The 20,650-nt window shown below is 47.1% G+C and overlaps 1 protein-coding gene across 8 annotated transcripts in view; it reads left to right on the forward strand.

Annotated features, from left to right (window-relative positions):
• SIPA1L1 (signal induced proliferation associated 1 like 1) overlaps positions 1-16,575 on the forward strand; it is a 413,451-nt gene extending 396,876 nt beyond the window's left edge. For 6 of the 8 annotated variants that reach the window (XM_006167962.3, XM_006167964.3, XM_006167966.3 and 3 more), the window contains 5 exons: positions 2,543-2,789; positions 8,976-9,122; positions 10,813-10,927; positions 13,865-13,949; positions 14,615-16,575. In XM_006167962.3, coding sequence (XP_006168024.1) covers positions 2,543-2,789; positions 8,976-9,122; positions 10,813-10,927; positions 13,865-13,949; positions 14,615-14,758 — 738 coding nt within the window. In that variant the 3' untranslated portion in view covers positions 14,759-16,575. The remainder of the gene's footprint in view (positions 1-2,542; positions 2,790-8,975; positions 9,123-10,812; positions 10,928-13,864; positions 13,950-14,614) is intronic. The other 2 variants (XM_006167963.3, XM_006167965.3) reach the window with 1 other exon arrangement.
• The last annotated feature ends 4,075 nt before the right edge of the window (positions 16,576-20,650 follow it).

The following is a 20,650-nucleotide window of genomic DNA, read 5'->3' on the forward strand; positions in this document are numbered from 1 at the left end:
TTTCCCAGGGGCTAGCACTCGTGGGCAGCCCCCCTGGGCAATGTTAGGCCTGACCCAGAAGACAAGCAGGGCCACTCTCAGGAAGCAAACAGGTTTGTACACCCTTAAGATCGGGTTGCATGGAGACAGACTGAGGGGCCTCTGGATGTTTGTGGACTACGTGGGTCCTGCAATTTGTAGTGGGCAGAGAGCCTCTGAGCAGGGTGCTCCTGTCCTCCTCTTCCACCATGCCTCTCTTTACTCCAGGATATCTTAACAACATAAAGCACACTGCTCAGTGATCTCTTCAGGTAGTTCATTGCCTTAAAACTAGAACTGGTGAAGAATTTCCTGTAAAACCATCAAGATAATACTCACTGGTAAAGGAATTCACTTTGCTAAAACCAGAGGCACTAAAAAAGAGCAGCAGTTTCTAAATACAGAGATCTACGACCTAGCAGTTACAATTAGCAAGTGATAAAACCTCTCTAGTGGCCTCTCTTCTCCCCAGAGTAAGACAGGAAATCACCACTTTCCTAAAGTCTTCCTTCACAAAACACTAATCACTTCGCTTAGTTTTGCAGGCAGGCATATATGTACCTTGGTTTGAATACATCCCAATGATTTTTTTAAGCTATCGGGTCCAGGACTCAAACCGCGGTCGACTACATGGGAGTCGAGCAACATAGCCATTATGCTAACTGCTGGTCCCCATCCCAATGATTTTTTTAAGTGAGCACAATTTTTTTGTTTTTTAAGAAAAATTTTTGCTATAGGGTGCATGTGTTTGCTGGAGAGAAAGACAGAAAGTGAGGAATCAGCCCTCCGTGGGGGATGGTCATGCCACAGTCCCTTGTCCTCCGTTCTCCTCTCAGGATTTTGGGCATGCATACACACATGCCTGGCATGAGTTTCAAGCCTCTAGGTCTGAGACTTGAACCACAGTCGACTGTATGGGACTCCAGCAATGCAGCCATTACACCGTCTGCTGCTCCCAGGGGAGCACAGTTTTTACCCACTCGGTTACACCTTGAACTTACTGACAATGTGTTTGATGGGATATTTTTCGTATTTGCACAGCAGCTGTGTGTATCACTTTGTGGGTAGCCTCAACTCAGTTAAACTCTTGGCTTGCTGAACAGAGGCATGCTGGGCCCAGAGCGTAGACGTGACCCTGAGCGTCAGCTGACATTTCAGGGTCCGTTATAATCAGCCTCCTAATGGGAGCCATTGCTGCATCACTTTCAAGTGTCATGGCAAGTCCCATGGTGGCTTTCAGCCAACAGTGACTGAGCCCTCTTCCTCCTCCTCCTCACACCCCTGGTGCTCCCTGTCAAGGTGAACAGCGGCCTAAAAGGAACTGAATAAGGAAAAGGTGGTTGTTAATGGCCCAAATACTCTGTTGGCTTTTAGTTTGCTGCATATTTAAATATTGTTAACATGTCTGTTTCTCAGAGAATGAGATGTCAGAAACTACATGTTTGCAGAAAAATCTTAAGTAAAATCAGTTTGGGTCACTAATGCAAAGACATCAGTAAGGGATACATCTATCTGAAACTGTCATTTGTCTATAAATGTATAAAGCTTTATCATTTGTAAAACTGACTTCCTTATGATTATTTCATGAACAGAAATGTGTCTTCAAAAAATAAATTTTTCCCAGAACTTATGAAACACATCTTCCTCTGGAGGTTCAGTTAATGTAACTTAGCAGTTAAGGTTCATCAAGAGCCACCCATTATTCGAGTTGACGTATTTCTATGGTCTTGTTGCCCTGCAAACATCTGATCACATGACAAACTTCTGAGAATACCCGTCCAGGCGCTGTGGCTCTGTGTGCCCCTGCAGGCCGTAGCGTTATTTCATAATACCACTGACACATGCCGTCATGGTCAGTTCAGCATTCCATTTGAGCCTCACGATAATCCTGTGAGGCATCGTGCCCCCATTTCATAGATGAGGAATTAGGCCTAGAGGGATTACCTGATTTGGTTAAAGACACAGGATTCAAGTGAAATCACACTTTTCTGACCCTAAGTCTTGTGCTTAACCTTGACACACTATCAGTAAATCCACATAAGCATGTATCTTTTAAGATTTTTATTCTGGAGCTCATGCACTTGCCAGAGAGACAGAGAGAGGGAGAGAAAGTGAGAAATTACCAGTCAGAGGGGATGGCCACGCCCCAATCCCTTCTCCATTCTCCTCTTAGGACTCTGGACATGCACACATCTGCACCCAACATGATTTTCTAGCTGCCGTGCCCAGGACTCACCCTGCAGAGTCGGCCATACAGGATCCAGCACCTTAACCTCCACTCTACCTGCTGGCCCATAAGCATGTACCTTAATTGTGTCTTGTGCTGGGCCATGAGGAAATGACTAGGGATTCTCACTTTAGCCCCTTAAGGATGCTGAAATAGATGCTGGGCTGGACAGACCTTGTTGGGGCCCCAGGATTGGTGGGGCGTGTCTTCAGCAATGGTGTTACCCCACCCACCCCCGACCTCGCCCTCGGTCCCTGCACCAGAAGGCTGACTTTCTCTTGACTTGCTGTTTTGCAGTTCCACGCGCTGTCCTCCCCGCAGTCTCCTTTCCCCCCGACCCCCACCTCCAGGCGGGCCCTGCACAGGACGCTGTCGGACGAGAGCATTTACAGTGGCCAGAGGGAGCACTTCTTCACCTCCAGAGCTTCACTTCTGGACCAAGCCCTGCCCAATGACGTCCTCTTCAGCAGCACATACCCCTCTCTCCCCAAGTCTCTCCCACTGCGGAGACCTTCCTACACCTTGGGGATGAAGTCACTGCATGGTGAGTGCACCTCTAGCTGCAGCCGAACAGCCCTGCTGGCGATGACCATGTGTCCGGGCATGGCCTTCATTCAGGTTGCCCGGAGAGTGGCACTGGAGGAAGTCTGCCCACCAACCCCTCCTCATCCTCCCTCTCTCTTCCTGTGATCCCTGACTACATGAGTCACTTAAGATGCTAGTGAAAAATAGCTTCCCAGACCCAACCTCAGTGGCTCATGCTGGTACACACTTCCTTCCACTTGGCAGGCTGAGACCACACTGAGGTGCCCAGGTTCCATTCTCAAGCCACCAAAAAACTGGGTACACATTTGTGGTCCAGCTAATTAAGGGGCTGAGTTGGAGAATTGCAACATAATGAGTTTGTTGTTGTTGTTGTTCTTTTATAGAGATTTTTGCCTTAGAGTGTGTGCTTGCCAGAGAGAGAGAGAGACAGAGACAGTGAGAAATCACCCCCCAGGAGGGATGGCCATGCTGTAGTCCCTGCTCTTCCTGGGATCTCGGGCACACGTGCACACTAACCCAGCATGATTTTTCAAACAACCAGGTCCAGGAGTTGAACTACGGTTGGCTCTGTGGTAGTCCAGCCCCGTACTGCTACACCATCTGCTGGCCCCCCCCCACGGTACAATATCTTTAAAAAACTCAGGTGCCCAGACCCTCCAGGAGACCTGTGGAATTTGGATCACCAAGGAAGTAGTCTGGGTGTTGGTATTCATAGCAGATACTCCGGCCCGTTTAGGAATGGGCAGATTTGGCCAATGCCAGTTCACTTAGAGAGTCGGATCCACAGCTTCCTGCAACCACTGCCAAACCCAGACCCGCCGGTGCTCTTCATGGCAAGTCCCATGGTGGCTTTCAGCCAACAGTGACTGAGCCCTCTTCCTCCTCCTCCTCACACCCCTGGTGCTCCCTGTCAAGGTGAACAGCGGCCTAAAAGGAACTGAATAAGGAAAAGGTGGTTGTTAATGGCCCAAATACTCTGTTGGCTTTTAGTTTGCTGCATATTTAAATATTGTTAACATGTCTGTTTCTCAGAGAATGAGATGTCAGAAACTACATGTTTGCAGAAAAATCTTAAGTAAAATCAGTTTGGGTCACTAATGCAAAGACATCAGTAAGGGATACATCTATCTGAAACTGTCATTTGTCTATAAATGTATAAAGCTTTATCATTTGTAAAACTGACTTCCTTATGATTATTTCATGAACAGAAATGTGTCTTCAAAAAATAAATTTTTCCCAGAACTTATGAAACACATCTTCCTCTGGAGGTTCAGTTAATGTAACTTAGCAGTTAAGGTTCATCAAGAGCCACCCATTATTCGAGTTGACGTATTTCTATGGTCTTGTTGCCCTGCAAACATCTGATCACATGACAAACTTCTGAGAATACCCGTCCAGGCGCTGTGGCTCTGTGTGCCCCTGCAGGCCGTAGCGTTATTTCATAATACCACTGACACATGCCGTCATGGTCAGTTCAGCATTCCATTTGAGCCTCACGATAATCCTGTGAGGCATCGTGCCCCCATTTCATAGATGAGGAATTAGGCCTAGAGGGATTACCTGATTTGGTTAAAGACACAGGATTCAAGTGAAATCACACTTTTCTGACCCTAAGTCTTGTGCTTAACCTTGACACACTATCAGTAAATCCACATAAGCATGTATCTTTTAAGATTTTTATTCTGGAGCTCATGCACTTGCCAGAGAGACAGAGAGAGGGAGAGAAAGTGAGAAATTACCAGTCAGAGGGGATGGCCACGCCCCAATCCCTTCTCCATTCTCCTCTTAGGACTCTGGACATGCACACATCTGCACCCGACATGATTTTCTAGCTGCCGTGCCCAGGACTCACCCTGCAGAGTCGGCCATACAGGGTCCAGCACCTTAACCTCCACTCTACCTGCTGGCCCATAAGCATGTACCTTAATTGTGTCTTGTGCTGGGCCATGAGGAAATGACTAGGGATTCTCACTTTAGCCCCTTAAGGATGCTGAAATAGATGCTGGGCTGGACAGACCTTGTTGGGGCCCCAGGATTGGTGGGGCGTGTCTTCAGCAATGGTGTTACCCCACCCACCCCCGACCTCGCCCTCGGTCCCTGCACCAGAAGGCTGACTTTCTCTTGACTTGCTGTTTTGCAGTTCCACGCGCTGTCCTCCCCGCAGTCTCCTTTCCCCCCGACCCCCACCTCCAGGCGGGCCCTGCACAGGACGCTGTCGGACGAGAGCATTTACAGTGGCCAGAGGGAGCACTTCTTCACCTCCAGAGCTTCACTTCTGGACCAAGCCCTGCCCAATGACGTCCTCTTCAGCAGCACATACCCCTCTCTCCCCAAGTCTCTCCCACTGCGGAGACCTTCCTACACCTTGGGGATGAAGTCACTGCATGGTGAGTGCACCTCTAGCTGCAGCCGAACAGCCCTGCTGGCGATGACCATGTGTCCGGGCATGGCCTTCATTCAGGTTGCCCGGAGAGTGGCACTGGAGGAAGTCTGCCCACCAACCCCTCCTCATCCTCCCTCTCTCTTCCTGTGATCCCTGACTACATGAGTCACTTAAGATGCTAGTGAAAAATAGCTTCCCAGACCCAACCTCAGTGGCTCATGCTGGTACACACTTCCTTCCACTTGGCAGGCTGAGACCACACTGAGGTGCCCAGGTTCCATTCTCAAGCCACCAAAAAACTGGGTACACATTTGTGGTCCAGCTAATTAAGGGGCTGAGTTGGAGAATTGCAACATAATGAGTTTGTTGTTGTTGTTGTTCTTTTATAGAGATTTTTGCCTTAGAGTGTGTGCTTGCCAGAGAGAGAGAGAGAGACAGAGACAGTGAGAAATCACCCCCCAGGAGGGATGGCCATGCTGTAGTCCCTGCTCTTCCTGGGATCTCGGGCACACGTGCACACTAACCCAGCATGATTTTTCAAACAACCAGGTCCAGGAGTTGAACTACGGTTGGCTCTGTGGTAGTCCAGCCCCGTACTGCTACACCATCTGCTGGCCCCCCCCCACGGTACAATATCTTTAAAAAACTCAGGTGCCCAGACCCTCCAGGAGACCTGTGGAATTTGGATCACCAAGGAAGTAGTCTGGGTGTTGGTATTCATAGCAGATACTCCGGCCCGTTTAGGAGTGGGCAGATTTGGCCAATGCCAGTTCACTTAGAGAGTCGGATCCACAGCTTCCTGCAACCACTGCCAAACCCAGACCTGCCGTTGCTCTCTCCCCACGGGTTATAAGGGTAATGCCCATTGGTCAGCCACTCATTTGTTAAGTCATTCAACTCCTGTGAGTAAGCAAGCGTTACTTAGGGAAAAGGCTTACTGATACAGAGCACCTGTACGTTCTCGCCTCTGTCCATGTATGACTTACTTCGCTCTGTGACCCAACTAGGTCATAGTTTTAGTATTAAGGGCCATCTGGAATCTGGATCTAAATTTGATCTCTCTGTCCACCTCTGTTCCAAGGCCCTACACCTTTCTTCCCAGCAATGGCCCAGCATGGCAGATAACTATCCTGGGACCCCGTGCTTCTGACGTTTCTCACATGGCTGTACCCTCAGCCCTCTTATGTCCTTCCTCCTGCAAATTCTGTTGTAGCTCTTTTCTTGTGTCCATTTATATCCCCCATTTCTTTTCCTTTTGCTGCTTCTGTGGACCAGCAAGTTCTTCAAATCACCTGCCTACCCTGGGCTATTCTGAGTCTTCAGCCACCCTCATGTCTTGGTCCTGCTCACTGCTAAGCGACGTGGCCCCCTTCCTCCCTCTCCCCTGTGGTGAGCATCACTCAAGGATCACACCATCCTCCCCCACTTCCTTCCCCAGCCACCTGCAACGTAAATCTGGTTTCTCTTTTCTCCAGAAAGTCACCCCCAGTCAACCAAAGTTGACATGTGACATGAACACTATTTACCATCAGACCCTAGAAAAATCCTTTTAGTAGTGACTAATGGGCCCCTAACCTTTTTTCTCCTCCTCTCCCCAGGTCAGGGCCACCTTCCCTTGAGCTCCATTGCCCTATAATTTCCTGCTTGCTTTGAATGCTGCTCTCATTTCCGTGCACTTCACTTTTACCTCTGCAGTAATAACGCCCCTGTGTGAAGTTGTCTGCGTGGGCCCTGCCTGCTAGGGGCTTCCACTCTGAGATAGCAACTTGAGATCTGCCTCCCACGTGGTCACCGTGCAGCCAAGGACAGTGGACTGATAGCCCAAAGAGAGCCACAGAGCCCCGTGGAAAGGGAAGGTGTGGACTGGGCAGCCCTCCCTGGGCACCTTCCTTCCCATCTCCCCCTGCTCTCCAGGAAGGCAGGCCACTGCTGGCAGTGCTGGTCTCATTCCTTTTTTTTTTTTGGAGAGGTTTTTTTCGCTATAGGGCGCGTGCGCTTGCCAGACAGACAGAGAGACAGAGAGACAGAAAGCGAGAAATCACCCCCCAGGGGGGATGGCCACGCCACAATCCCTTCTCCGTTCTCCTCTTGGGACCTTGGGCACGCAAGCACACGCGCCCGGCGTGAGTTTTAAGCCACCGGGTCTGGGATGCAAACCGCGGTCCACTATGGGGGAGTCCAGCGACATAGCCATTACGCTAACTGCTGGTTCCTGGCAGTGCTGGTCTCATTCCTAAGCCCTGCCCCATTGAGTGCCAGCAGTGAAGTGTGGGGGGAGGGAGGGAGAGAGGGATGGAGGACTGACTTCTTTTTCCTGGGTCCCAGAGATAAAAGGGCAGAAGGCTTGTGAGTGACACACAGAAGTGTCTGTGCCACTTACTTGCTTTGGTGGGAGCAAGTTCAATAGAATGGAGCATTTAATATCGCGCAGTATTTATTGACTTCCATTTGCTCCCAATTTTGCTTATTTTAAGCACATTAATAACTAGCAGCTGCACTTCAGAGCAGTTCTTCATGTAATTTGAAAGGGAAAATAAGCACTAAATATACTCCAGCTCACCAGGCTTTCTTCCTAAGACAAAATTTTAACTCCTTATAAACAGGTATTTCTAGAGTGTCAACCTAGCTTTACCTTCAGCTGTGTCCTCGTGGATTTCAAAGTTATGGTCCCCCTTCTGAGGGCGGTCCTTCTCAAGGATTTGCACACTCTGCCTTGTCTCTACCCCAGCTCCTGCCTCCCAGGGCTTTTATGTTTCAGGAGCTGTTTTCCCTGCATCTCCCCCATCCCCACCCCTCCCTTTGTGTCCTCTACCTGCATGGCCTTGAGCACTTCAGCATTCCCTCAGATGGCCCCAGGGGACTCACGGTGCTCCTGTCTCCCTGCCCCAGGCTAAGCAAAGCTTAGTTGTGAAGTCAGTTAGTTGTTGTGGTGGTTTAATTCATAATGCAGTGAATTGTCACCCTAGAAAGGGCTCTGGACAGGGACCAACAGATGGCGTAATGGTTATGTTGCTGGACTCCCACGTAGTTGTTCTCAGTTCAAGTCTCGGACCTGGTGGCTTAAAACTCATGATGCTGGGTGCCCGTGAGTGTGTGCCTGCCCTAAATCCCAAGAGGACAATGGAGGCAAAGAGATTGTGGCCTGGCCATCTTTCCTGAGGGGTGATTTCTCACTTTCTATCTGTCTCTGTCTCTCCAGCAAGTACACACGCCCTATAGCAAAAATCTCTTTTAAAAAAATGGGAGATGAGACTGCCATAACCCAGAACTGATCCTAGGAGTTGCTTGTGTGGTGAGCATGTCCTTGGGAAGGAGTATAAAGCCGACACCAACCCCAGGACTCCCTTGTTGCTTCACTCTGTATGAGGAGTCTGGCCCTCTCACGTGCATTGATTTGCTTCTCATGCCACCTGGATACATCAGACCATGGAAGCAAGTGGCTACTCCTGGGCTCCAGAACAGAGACGCCTGGGATACGGGGAGTCCCCAGAGGCAGGGGTAGGATCCTGGCTTCCAGTTCAGAAAATAATCCCTATTGTCCCCTCCAGTGAGAATCAACATCCCTGGCCTGGCTCCCGGGTCCAGCTCTCTGTTGAAGTAGGCCTCTTCCTACCAGCCGACTCCTGCCTTGTGAGGGAAGACTGGATGCGGGAGCTGCCCTGGACCCGCTGAGAACAGACAGCTCCCATTACAGTAGACATGCTACTGCTTCATCAGAACTGTCCCTTGGCTTGCACTCCTAGAAGAGAGGTGGTGGGAGATGGGCATGAGAAGTACCTTATGCCTTGTTCCTTCCTGCAGGGGAGTTCTCAGCCTCAGACAGCTCCCTCACCGACATCCAGGAGACCCGGAGGCAGCCCATGCCCGACCCTGGCCTGATGCCTCTGCCTGACACCGCTGCGGATTTGGATTGGTCCAACTTGGTAGATGCTGCCAAAGCCTATGAGGGTGAGTCCACTGAGGAGCCAGACAGAGCAGCCCAGGACCCTGCAGGGCCGTGCTGGAGTGTGCCATGGTGTGAGCAAGCTGCTGTCCACTCTGCTTCTCTGGGCATGCTGACAGCAGATCCACCTCCGTGGTACAGCCAAAACCAGTCAAGCTAACAGCTGTTGAGCAGTCAGTAGGGGCCAGATCCCAGACTGGGCACCACCATGGCAGGTGTTGTTTCATTTAGTCAGATGGGACTGTGTATCCTGGCTATAGGGACGTAAACGTCAAGGTCTTGCCTCCTCCACATAAGGAATGGCAGGGGTTGGAGGAATCACAGCTGTCCCTTGACTGAGAAGAACATGTATTCTGAGAAGGTCTCTCAGCATGTTGGAAAGAGGTTGTTGCTGGGTGCACAGTCAGACGCGTCTCGTTCCTCCTGGCCGGGCCCTAGTACCGACAGATGCGGGAGGCTTCCTTTCCTCTCACTCACGTCAGCAGCACGTCTTCCGTCTGTGCTGGTCCTTTGCCAACCTGCGGGCTATGTGCTGGCTTTAGGCTGCTGGTCCTCAGACCGGTGATCTGCTCAGCAGAAATGGGAAACTAACGAATGCAGTGTGTGTGTCAACAGAAAGTTATTGAATATCATTTTTGAGTGAAGACTTACTTTTTTTTTTAAATTATCCTAAAGTTTTGGTGCTTAAAGGTTTATTATAAAATTATGATAGCTCTAGATGCTTGGGTTTTTCTTTTCTTTTTATTGCTTTTACGTGGGAGAATCAAAATTGCGATTCATTTAAGTCTCCATTTTGGGGGGAAGTTTACTAGACCACAGAATTCACATGTCCAACAGACAAGTGGTCAACAGCCAACCCAACGCCTCCTTGTTTAGTTAGCTGGTTGAAATCCCCAGTGTGAACTTGGTTTTCTAGTTTGTCAGTTAAGCTCCTTCATATAAAATGGTAGAAGTTCTTTTGTTTTTTTGTGGGTTTTTTTTGTTGTTGTTTATCTTTGTTTTGTTTTTTTAACTTTTTGGCCACAGGGCTCATGTACTCACCAGAGACAGAGAGAAAGAGAAAGTGAGAAATCACCCCCAAGAGGGGATGGCCATGATGTACTCCCTTCTCCTGGGATTGTGGGCACGCACACACACACCCAGTATGATTTTCAAGTCATCAGGCCCAGGACTCAAACTGCAGTCAGCCATGTGGGATTCCAGCACCTTAACTACCACACCACCTGCTGGCCCCTCTTGGTTTAAATTTTAAGTTAGTATATTTTGAAACACTGGTGGTGTGCACTTAAGATAAAGCCTACCACAGGGGCCAGAAAACATCCTGTGGAAAATATACTTGAAGAAACTTAATACTAGTCTTTCATACATTATACCATCACTGACTATATAGGCTTTCTCTGAAGATTTGGCACAAGGCCTATTTCCAGGAAAGCATTTAAAGAATGTTACTGTGATGAGCAAGGCAAAAGTGGGACCAGAAATTGATTCATAATAATTTTTCTAATGCTACTCTCTTAAAAAAAAAAAAGTATTAAATAATTTTTCCCTGTGAGGGTTAAGCAGTGAGATTTCTAGTTCATCCCTGAACATGGACTAAACTGGACTGTCAGTATGTGGGTCATTTGTTGACTTCTGATAAATAGGGCCCAGGGATGTGATTCCAAAACACTGAATGGTTTTTAAATTCCTTTCCAGTCCAGAGAGCCTCGTTTTTTGCTGCTAGTGAAGAAAACCACCGCCCCTTGAGCGCCGCATCCAACAGTGACCAGCTTGACGACCAGGCTCTGGCCCAGATGAAGTCTTACAGCAGGTTGGTCAGCCAGTGGCCAGGGCAGCACTCTGCATACATGTCACCCCAGCTGGTGACAGCAGATGTGGGCAAGAGGAGATGGAAACCACATGGATTGGCTGAATGAAGCTCTTCACTCCCATGGCAGACTCATTCCATTTTAGTTAGAATGTTTTGTAACGGAATACTATAAACACGATTAAACTGTTCTTGGTGACTTAAGGTTGTAATTATGAACATTCTTTATTATGTAATGCCATAATGCCTTGATGCCCTCAGGGCTTAACAGGGAAGGTAAGAGAAATCATTTGCACTAAGTGTCCAGGGGCTCCTGAGCTGTTTAGTCTGAGAGTCGTTTTTCAGTCTCTCCCCCGGCCACCATCGATGGTCACGCCTGTAAAATGAGTCTGTATCTAAGTGGCTCCCGGTCTTTCGCTGCTCCAGATCTGTTCATGCCAGAAATACGGATCACAGGGAAGGTGAGAGGTTGTATGTAAAATGCAAGTTAAACAGGCAGTAACTGAGGGCCAGGAGTTTTCTTCTGAGTTAAGAGCATGGACTTTATGACGTCTGCTTAACTATGTACAAACGACTGCCTTTTCTACTTTTCTCTTAGTTTCAAATGGTGAGATTGTTGGATATGTCTGATATTTTTATATATTAAAGCATCCCCACCGTCAGCTTTGTGCATCTAGTAAACACTAATTGGTAATGGAATAATTTCATCAGTAGAAAATCTCTTCCCTTAAAACCTTTTAAGGACGATTTAAAAATTCAGGTGTGGGGGCTAGCAGGTGGTTAGAGGTTAAGGCACTAGATTCCACATGACTAACTCCACGGTTCGAGTCCTGGTTCCAGTGGCTTGAAAATTACACTGGGCATATGTGTATGCATGCCCAAAATCTTGAGAGGAGACTGGGAGAGATGGGATTGTGGTGTGACCATCCCTCCTGAGGAGTGATTTCTCTCTTTTTCTCTCTGTCTCTCTCTCTCTGGTGAATGCACATGCCCTCAGCAAAAACTTTAAAATAAAAAATAATTAAAAAAAAAAAGAAAAAATCTAGGTACCTGTAAAACTTGGGCAGAAACAGACCATAACAAGGAAAGTGAGGTTAATGTTGATTGCACACGCACATTGCGGGACTTGAGCTCAAGGACTTCCCTGAAGAAGCCTGCAAGGAAGTGCTCTTGGTGGAGAAAGTCTAAGAATAATGGATCATTCACTCTGAGTGTAGTGAAGAAATGCTGCATTCGCTTTGCTCGTGGGACAGCTGAGGTGAGGACAGAAGCAGTTAGTTTTGCTGCTAAGAATCATTTTAAAAAAAAAATCAGAGTTGGAGGAGAGCCTAAAATGTGCCTTCTTCTGATGGGGCCTCCAGCAGAGAGAAGTGTGAGAGAGCCAAAACTGTTTCCTGAGAAAAGATTATTATAGCATCATAGACGTGTGGGCAATGGCTGGCTCTTTCCTTTGTTCAGGGCAGACTTGAACAGATGTGTGGAGTGTGTTTTTCAGTACTACCCGTGTACTCACAGACCCAGAATTCATCTTAAAGAACTTGACAAGTCAAGATCGGCTGCTTCAGTCCAGAGAGCCTGCAGTGGCTTTGCGAAGGACACTGCCACTCGCCATCCCTGGCCTCGCTGTCTCTGTCCTGCCCCACACTCTGTGCCACAGCATCTTCAGCCTTCAACCCACCCCAGATCTGACTGGCTTGCTGTATGACACCATGTGGTTGTGGGTTACAGCTGTTTCTCTTGAAATCCATTCATTGTCAGTTTTTAATTGATTGGCCTGTGTTTAAAGTTTGGAGGTCATTATCATTCCATTAGTCTGGTGCTCTGTTACATTCTGTGACACTTCGGGGACCTGTTGTAGACTTAGAATTAGCAGAAGACATTAGCACAATTTGCTTTAGGTCAGGAATTCTAACTGAACTTTGACTTTTAAAGTAAAGAATATTTTCTATTCAGTAATTCAGAAAATTCAAAGTCACTACCTCTTCCCTTTCGTCTCTGGACAGACAGAGCTGTATGTTTTCCCAGTGGATGACTTTCAGTTTTCAGTTCTGTGACTCTGAGGTTGTAAGACTTGGCCAAAACTCACACAGGAAACTCCTCAGCAGTGAGCCAGGTAGAGAGTGAGGGAAGTTGACAGCGGTGCACAGCCCTGGAATGCTAGGTAGGCCTGGGCCTCGCTGTGTCATTGAGTGGCTAGTCGGGTGGCCTTCCATCCTCCAACTCCCTCTTCTTTTGCTACTCTATTAGCACATAAATGTAACTGAGAAAATGAGAGGAAAATTGTTTGCTAATCAAATTACAGAATTTAAAACACTGAGCCTACACTGACAAGCTTTGAAACATGTAGTTTTCTAAGTATTTCAGGGTATTTAGACTTTTTAAGGCGTGGCTATGGTAACTTAGCTGCAACTGTGTGATGGCTCCACACTGTTTTTCTTGGGCATCAGAGTCCTGCCTTGTCCTGGTCTTCCCAGGGTGGATCCTTCATCAGCTACCACCCACCCCAAAACACGCACATACACACAATAGACAAGTAGCCCGCCTCTCTTAAAACCCTGTAAAGAGATCCCAAAGCACCCCTGCTGAAGCATTTTACCATTGCCAATTGTGCCTGGCAGGAAGTACCTCTTGTGCTTCCAAAGAGACTATTTTCACTTATTGTCCTTTATTCTTTTGTGTGAAGATGCATCATTTTTAACAGAGGAAGTTATTGATCGACTGTAGTTCCGAGTTTGTATTACCTTTTGTTAAGATCTCCATTTTCTTTTTTAGAGTAAAAAATGCACATTGAGTACCCACACTGGGTAATTTGACATTGAAAAAGCCATTTTACAAATACAGCCTCCTCAGGTTAGAAAACAAACCAAAACAAAACAAAGAACAAAGTAGACCCAGCCATGGTGGCTCCTGCCAACATGGTTTTTTGTTTCTTGTTCCCAGCAGTAAGGATTCCTCTCCTACTCTGGCTTCTAAAGTGGACCAGTTGGAAGGTATGCTGAAGATGCTTCGGGAAGATTTGAAGAAGGTAAACACATAATTGTCAAAGCAATTGCCCTGTCTATGCAAATAGCCCTTGGACTGTTGAGCATCCTTTGTAAGCAGACTCCGTGAAATAAGATGTGGGTGTTTCCTTGTGCGTGTGTGTTCAGGGGGCTGCACAGGGCTTAGTTCCCCCTGGCAGGCACAGTGTGAGAAGGCCTTTGTTGTCATGTATACAGAAAGATTGTTCCCATTTCTGTGAAAGCCGTCACACCTCAGCCAGCCCCCTGGCCCTCTCCTGGCCTCCCCACCCTTGTAGGAACTATCAGTAGCCCAGATCTCCATGTCGTCGTTAATTAGGTTTCTGCACCAAGAAAACCAAATACTATTTTCTTTCTCAGGGAGCCTTGATTATATTAAGACAGCATCCACCAAAACAATCCCCTAAAACTCAAGACAGTCCTTATTAACAAAGATTTTTAAGGTACACGTTAATGTACATACATTCCTAGAATCCTAGGGTGTCGATCTCTCAATGAGCCCTGTTCCCTGGGCTTAAAGTGTCGACACCCAGCACCAAGCTGTGTATACAGGTGTTTAGTAGAATGAAGAATGAAGTGGGCAAAGAGTCAAAAACAGATCCATCCCTGCTTCTCCTGAGCTGGGCAAGGTGGGCCACACCGCTTAGTTCTTTTCTACTTTACCTCCCAGGAAAAGGAAGACAAAGCCCACCTTCAGGCGGAAGTCCAGCACTTGCGAGAGGACAACCTGAGGCTGCAGGAGGAGTCTCAGAATGCCTCAGACAAGCTGAAGAAGTTCACGGAATGGGTCTTCAACACCATAGACATGAGCTAGGGGAGGCCAGGGTGGAGAGGAGGAGGGCCTGGGGACACTCTCCAGGCAGTGCTCTGAAGCCGTTGCAAGCACTCTCAGAGCACCCGTCTCTGCGTCGTGGTCTTTGCCCCCTTTCGGGGAGTGCACAACCCAACAATTGCAGATCAACAATCATTATCTGCCTTTTGTAGAAAAGAAAAACAAAAATAAAATAAAAATTTTAAAAGGTAAAATAAAACTTTAACTGCTAAAATGTGAATGTCTTTATTTTTTTGCACAATATCTTTATCTGTTATGTATTTAAAAAGAAACTGGGCCTAGGACCAGGATGCCCTGGCCCATTTGCCTCTTTCCATCAGCTTTCTTATCTATTTCAGGTAACCCAAGCTTTCCCTTGTTATCCTGACAATGTCATTGTTCCTAGGAATTAAAGTTCTTTTTTAAACTTGTTTATTCGGAGAACGGGGAGGGGTATTTCTTTACCTGCTTTCCTAAAATGCCTGGAGAGGGAGGCGCTTTGAAAAAAATGGCACCTCTCTTGAATGACTTGTGCATGAGTTAGTCCTGTTTGTACCTACCTTGCAGAGATCAGCAGCAAGTCAGTAAGCCAGAGGGCACTGGCAGTGCCTGCAGGCCACACCCCTTTTCAATCCTATGTTGTGACGTCATTTTCTGCTCCCTTCCTTTCTCCAGGGGGGTGGTCTCCGGTGTGCTCCTCAGAGCCAGGTTTCTTGTTTGTTTGGCTTCACTTAGCTTCCCCAGATTGGAATCAACCTCTCTTCATCTCCTTGACTCCAATCCTTAGTTGGTTTCAGAATTCCCCCAAACTAAAACCTCACCTATATGCATTTCAGTCAAAAGTATAATATAGTTTTTATCTGAGATTTTTAAAGATAAAAATGTGGGCATAATTTTTTTTCTTTTTTAGTTGAAAATGACTAATACATTAGAAAAAGCTCTCCAAAGCAAGACTTCACCAGTATTTGTAACTCAGAAAAGCTAATAGTGAATGTTAATTGTGAATTTTAATCTTTGCTTGTTCGGGACAATGATTGTGATACTAGAATGGGCTTTCAAAATCTGCATGTCCCAGTGTGAAATTTAAGCACGACATTTTCTGCATCCTTTCGTGGCCTTCCAGAGGATTCTGCTGCAGAAATGATTGATGTGCTGTTTTTTCCTGTCGAGTGATGCAGGCTGCTTAGGGCCTAGGGCCACTGTTGTGAAGGCCTCGCCGCCACTGAGCACAGACACAGTGCTGACTCTAACTTGAGGAGACCCCCTTGTTGCCTTCGTAAATGTCACTAAACTGACCTCTCTTCTCCTTCCATGGTGACTCTGGCCTAAGGGACTGTTCAGCAGTCTAGCTGCATCTGCTGGGAAGTTCCTACCCTGAGTAATTTCAGCCCATTCCTTTCTGTACCCCTGAAAGAAACAGGGTGGGTCCCCCCCCCCCACTACCAGGTTTTTATGCTACAGTTTAATTCATGATTGATTTCTCCATGGATTTTTTTTTCCTTCTGGGAACATTTCTATCATGGAAATAGGAAGATTTCGGAGTGCTTTGTGAAGGTTTCAGTTGTCTGTCTCTTTCTCTTTCTGACTTGTACGAAGGAGATTGTACATTGCCTGATATCTCTTTGTAAATGAGAAATACTGCTAACATCCAAGCATTCTGAAGTCTTGCTTATCCTTCTGAGTTTACTTTTCATTTTGTTTTACATTTTGTTTGGGGACTTGGGGCAAGCTATTTATTAGAGTTTTGCAACAGAGTTCTTGTTTGAAGTCTCTAAAGACTACTTGTAAAATTCAAATAATAAAATTCATTTTAAACACTCTTTTAAAACGCTTTGGTATTGTTGCTTAAGTTTTCTTATTGGAGAGACCACCCAAGTAACTCATCCACTGTCCCTGCCTCCCCATGTTTTCCTGAAGCCCCATTAACACTAAAAGATGATTCTTCAAAGTTTCTGCCCTCTTTAGAATGTTAACAAGTTTTTTACTCTCTATCCGCATGCTCAGGCTGGAAGAGAATTCCTATTTTACCTTCTCTGCTTCTGATTTAAGATCTGCAAAGCACTTTATAATTACTTTCCTCTGGGAACCAGCAGTTGGCATAATGGCTGTGTCGCTGGACTCCCATGTAGTGACCGTGGTTCAAGTCCTGGACCCAGTGGCTTGAACTCATGCCAGGCACGTGTGTGTGTGTGTGTGTGTGTGCGCGTGCGCCCAAGATCCCGAGAGAATGGAGGAGAGAAGGGATTGTGGTGTGGCCATCCCTTCTGGGGGGTGATTTCTCGCTTTCTGTCTCCCTGTCTCTGTTTTTCTGGCACACACAAGTGCCCTATAGCAAAAAACTCCCAAAAAAAAAAAAAAAATTACTTTCCTCTCCAGTATCCGCATGTGGCTTTTCCATAACAACACTGTCTTTCCCCAAGACCAGCACATTTTTGGACTGTCTACTCCATTTCCCGATTTTTAGCGTTAGATGTGCTTGGGGAATACAAATGCCCGTTAATATTAGACTGTGTAAAATATAATTAGAAAAGTTAATCTACTGAAAAGAAATCAATGCATTCCAAAGCCAAATAGAACCATTTTTCCCTTAATCCACCATGTCAGTTTCTCTCCAGTGGTGCAGCTAATTGAGAGCTGATGGTAGGGTCTCTTTCATTTGGTTCAACAGTTCTACAAAATTTAGAATTGCAAGACTAGGACGAGACTGAATGCCACAAGATATTCTGACTAGCAAGCTAAAAAGATCTGTTTAGACCAAATTCCTACATGGCTTGGAAGATTTATACATCGTTCCTCAAGGGCTTGGTAGGTGGGTTAGGAGTCTAGGAGAAGGTACCACTAGCCTGCATCAGTGGAGGGGCTCTTCCTCTGTGAGCTGACTGAAGAGGCCAATTGATTGTGCTTCAGATCTACTGGAGGTGATAAGGCTGGGTTGGATTACTAACTCCTTGGGCAAGAATGAGTCTAGGTAGGGTAGGTCCCTTGTAGCTTACACTTTGCACTATAAGGGCAGCCCCTATCTGTCCACTGTTGTATTCCCAGTGTCTGGTATGGAGCCAGACACACTATTTTATAATAAATATTTGCAGAGTGAATATAGGAGAAAAAAGAATGAGTCTAGGGGCCAATGAAACAGACCCAGCTAACTTAAGCAATTTACCTCTAGTTAAAATGCAAAGTGACCTGGACCCAGATCCTAATCTCAGGGCACTGTTCCAACAACTACTGGGTGCTGTTCCCCAGAAGGAAGAAGACAGATTAACAGTGTACAATGGCACACCTTAGTCAGAAACACCACCAGTAAAGACTTGGGCATTGTTAAATATAAACTGTGAAATCTTAAAAGGATAATTATGCCAGACCAGCAGTGGCATGGTTGTTAAAGTGGCTGGATCCCACATGACTGACTGCATGGTTGAGTCCTGGACCTGGCAGCTTGAAAGAAATGCCGGGCGTGTGTGGGTGTGCCCAAAATCCTAAGATGAGAAATAGAGAAGAGATCACAGTAAGACCATTCCCCATGGCAGGGGAGGCTCCCCCCACCCCCCACCTCCCCACTCCCGCAATCACATGCACCGTCTGGCAAATTTAAAATAAAAAACAAACAAACAAAAAAACTATGAGACACTTATCTGAGTCCAGATACCTGAGTATTATTTTAACAGGTTAATGGACCATAGAACAGCTTTTTTAGGGGGGTGAGGTGGGGGGTGGGGGGTGGTAACAGGCTTAAATTGTAACTAAAGAGAGAAAAGAACTAAGATAATTTTTCCCCCAGAGCCCTCTGTAGGAAACTGCTGCCTATTTTAAATTCCTATGTTGCTTAGATGGGGCTGGAATTCCTTTATCACCGTTTATTTTGCAAGAGTAGTTACCAGGTTAGCAAGGGGTGACCTTGGTGACCTCCAGAGGGGATGTTTGAGGGGAGGGCTGATAATTTGGATGGCAGTGCTGCTAAGGACTGCAGGGCTGACGTGGCAGTTGAAGAGACGGGTGTGGCAGTTGAAGCTACACCCAGGGCCAGCACTCAGTGGTGGCCACACCAGGAGTACAGAGACTGGGAGTCTTGGTTCCAGACCAGGGGTGTTTAATTCAAGTCACCAACTTCCAAATTCAGCCCACCTGCTCCAGCCAATCTCCAATAACCTACCAGTTACTAGACAAGCAGGTTTCATGACTGCCCTTATCCTGGCCCGCAATGTAAACAAAAGCTACACCCAGGGCCAGCAAGTGGCATGGAGATTAAGGCACTGGACTCTCACATGGCCGACTGGGTTTTGAGTCCCGCACCCGGCAGCTTGAAAACCATACAAGGTGCAAGTGCATGAGTGCCCAAAATCCCACGAAGAGAATGGAAGAGAAGGGACTGTGGCACGGCCTTCCCCCAGAAGGGCAGTCTCTTCCCTCTTTCTGTCTCTCCCACAAGCACATGTGCCCTACAGCAAAAATCTTAAAAAAGCAAGCTTTACCTAAATGCTCGTGCTCACAAAAGTCCATTTCTCCACTGCAGTCTAGAGAGAACAAAAAGAGCAGGGCTGCTCATCCCTCTATGCTTCCCATAAGCTGTAAGTCGGAGACTGAAGACACTGGCTGGCTTTTCTGAGGAGATAATTACAGCTTTGGGGGTGGGTGGTTCCTTTCTGTTTTTGTTTTATCCTTGTGCCTTGGCCCCATCATCGCTCTTCTTCCTAGCCTGCCAGTCTTGTGCTTGCTCGACCCCTTGCCAGATTAGGCTGTCCCATCCTCCACCCTTTCAAATCAAGCATCTCCCACCTTGCCTTTGTGCGTCCGGTCGTCACACCTGAGACCTGAGAGAGCCATTCACCTACCCTGTCTCGCATCACACCCCTCATCCTGCCCGTCCGTCCTGTGAACGTGTCTCAGATGTCTTCCATCACCCGCTCAAAATGAGCACGCATCATTCTGCCTCTTAGGCAGCTCCTGAGTCAGGCTCACGCCGCCTTTATACATGTGCTGCTTATTTTATCCTTCGCTTTGTACCTTTCAAAGATCTCCCAGACAGAATACCCAACCTCTGAGCACTGAAGTGTATCTTTACAGGAACGCATTCCATCAGGGATCCCATCACACGATCTGTTGATGCATCTGGGATTCTTTTTCCTTAGCCAAAGTATCGTGTTCTTTTAAATGGGCTGGTCTCCCTAACATTTTTTAGATCTCCTTAACACACCCATGAGTCTCTATCAAGCTCACCCAGCCACACCTTTCCTAGGCATTTCTAGAATTTGCGGTTCAAGAGAAGCGTCACGAAATGTGCCAGTAACGTCTAGCCAGAGTACACGAGGCCTGGGAGGGCGTGAGTCTCCAGTCCCACACCAGTGCCTCTGCCTCCTGCTGTTAAAGTGCTCCAAGCTCCCTGCACACCGCATGGACCCTGCCTGACCAGTAGTCACATTCTCCAGGTTCTGTCACTAAACCCAAGGAATAATTTCCTCCCCACACTAGCCCCTCCATCATACACGCCACCCTCACCTATTCTGTATTTCTGGGAGTGAAAAGTAGGGAATGCATTTAAAGAAGGAATTTTATTCCAATTCAAATAGCAAACTAGACCTTATTAAGGAAGTTGCCTGGAGGGGGTTCTTTCGTCCACAGTCTTGGTGGGGAGGTAGGATGGATTTGTAACCGACCTAGTTATTTTTCTAAAGAGCTTAAGGGTATTCGAACACAGTTACTTCTAAGGAGCTTAAACATTGCCTTACAGTCTTAGACAATGGATATGCTTAGCAGACTCTTTTTTCAGTTGGTACTGTTGGGCCTTGAAAAATGATAACCCAGAGGCAGGCACTTTGGCTTCTGAATGAAAGAAACAGCCTCAGAAGCAAGGTCCCCCCCTCCCCCCCACATCTTGTCACCACCCCACCCCCATCTGAC

The sequence above is a fragment of the Tupaia chinensis genome, unplaced genomic scaffold, assembly GCF_000334495.1.
Source record: "Tupaia chinensis unplaced genomic scaffold, TupChi_1.0 Scaffold145367_1, whole genome shotgun sequence".
Classification (NCBI taxonomy): Eukaryota; Metazoa; Chordata; class Mammalia; order Scandentia; family Tupaiidae; genus Tupaia; species Tupaia belangeri.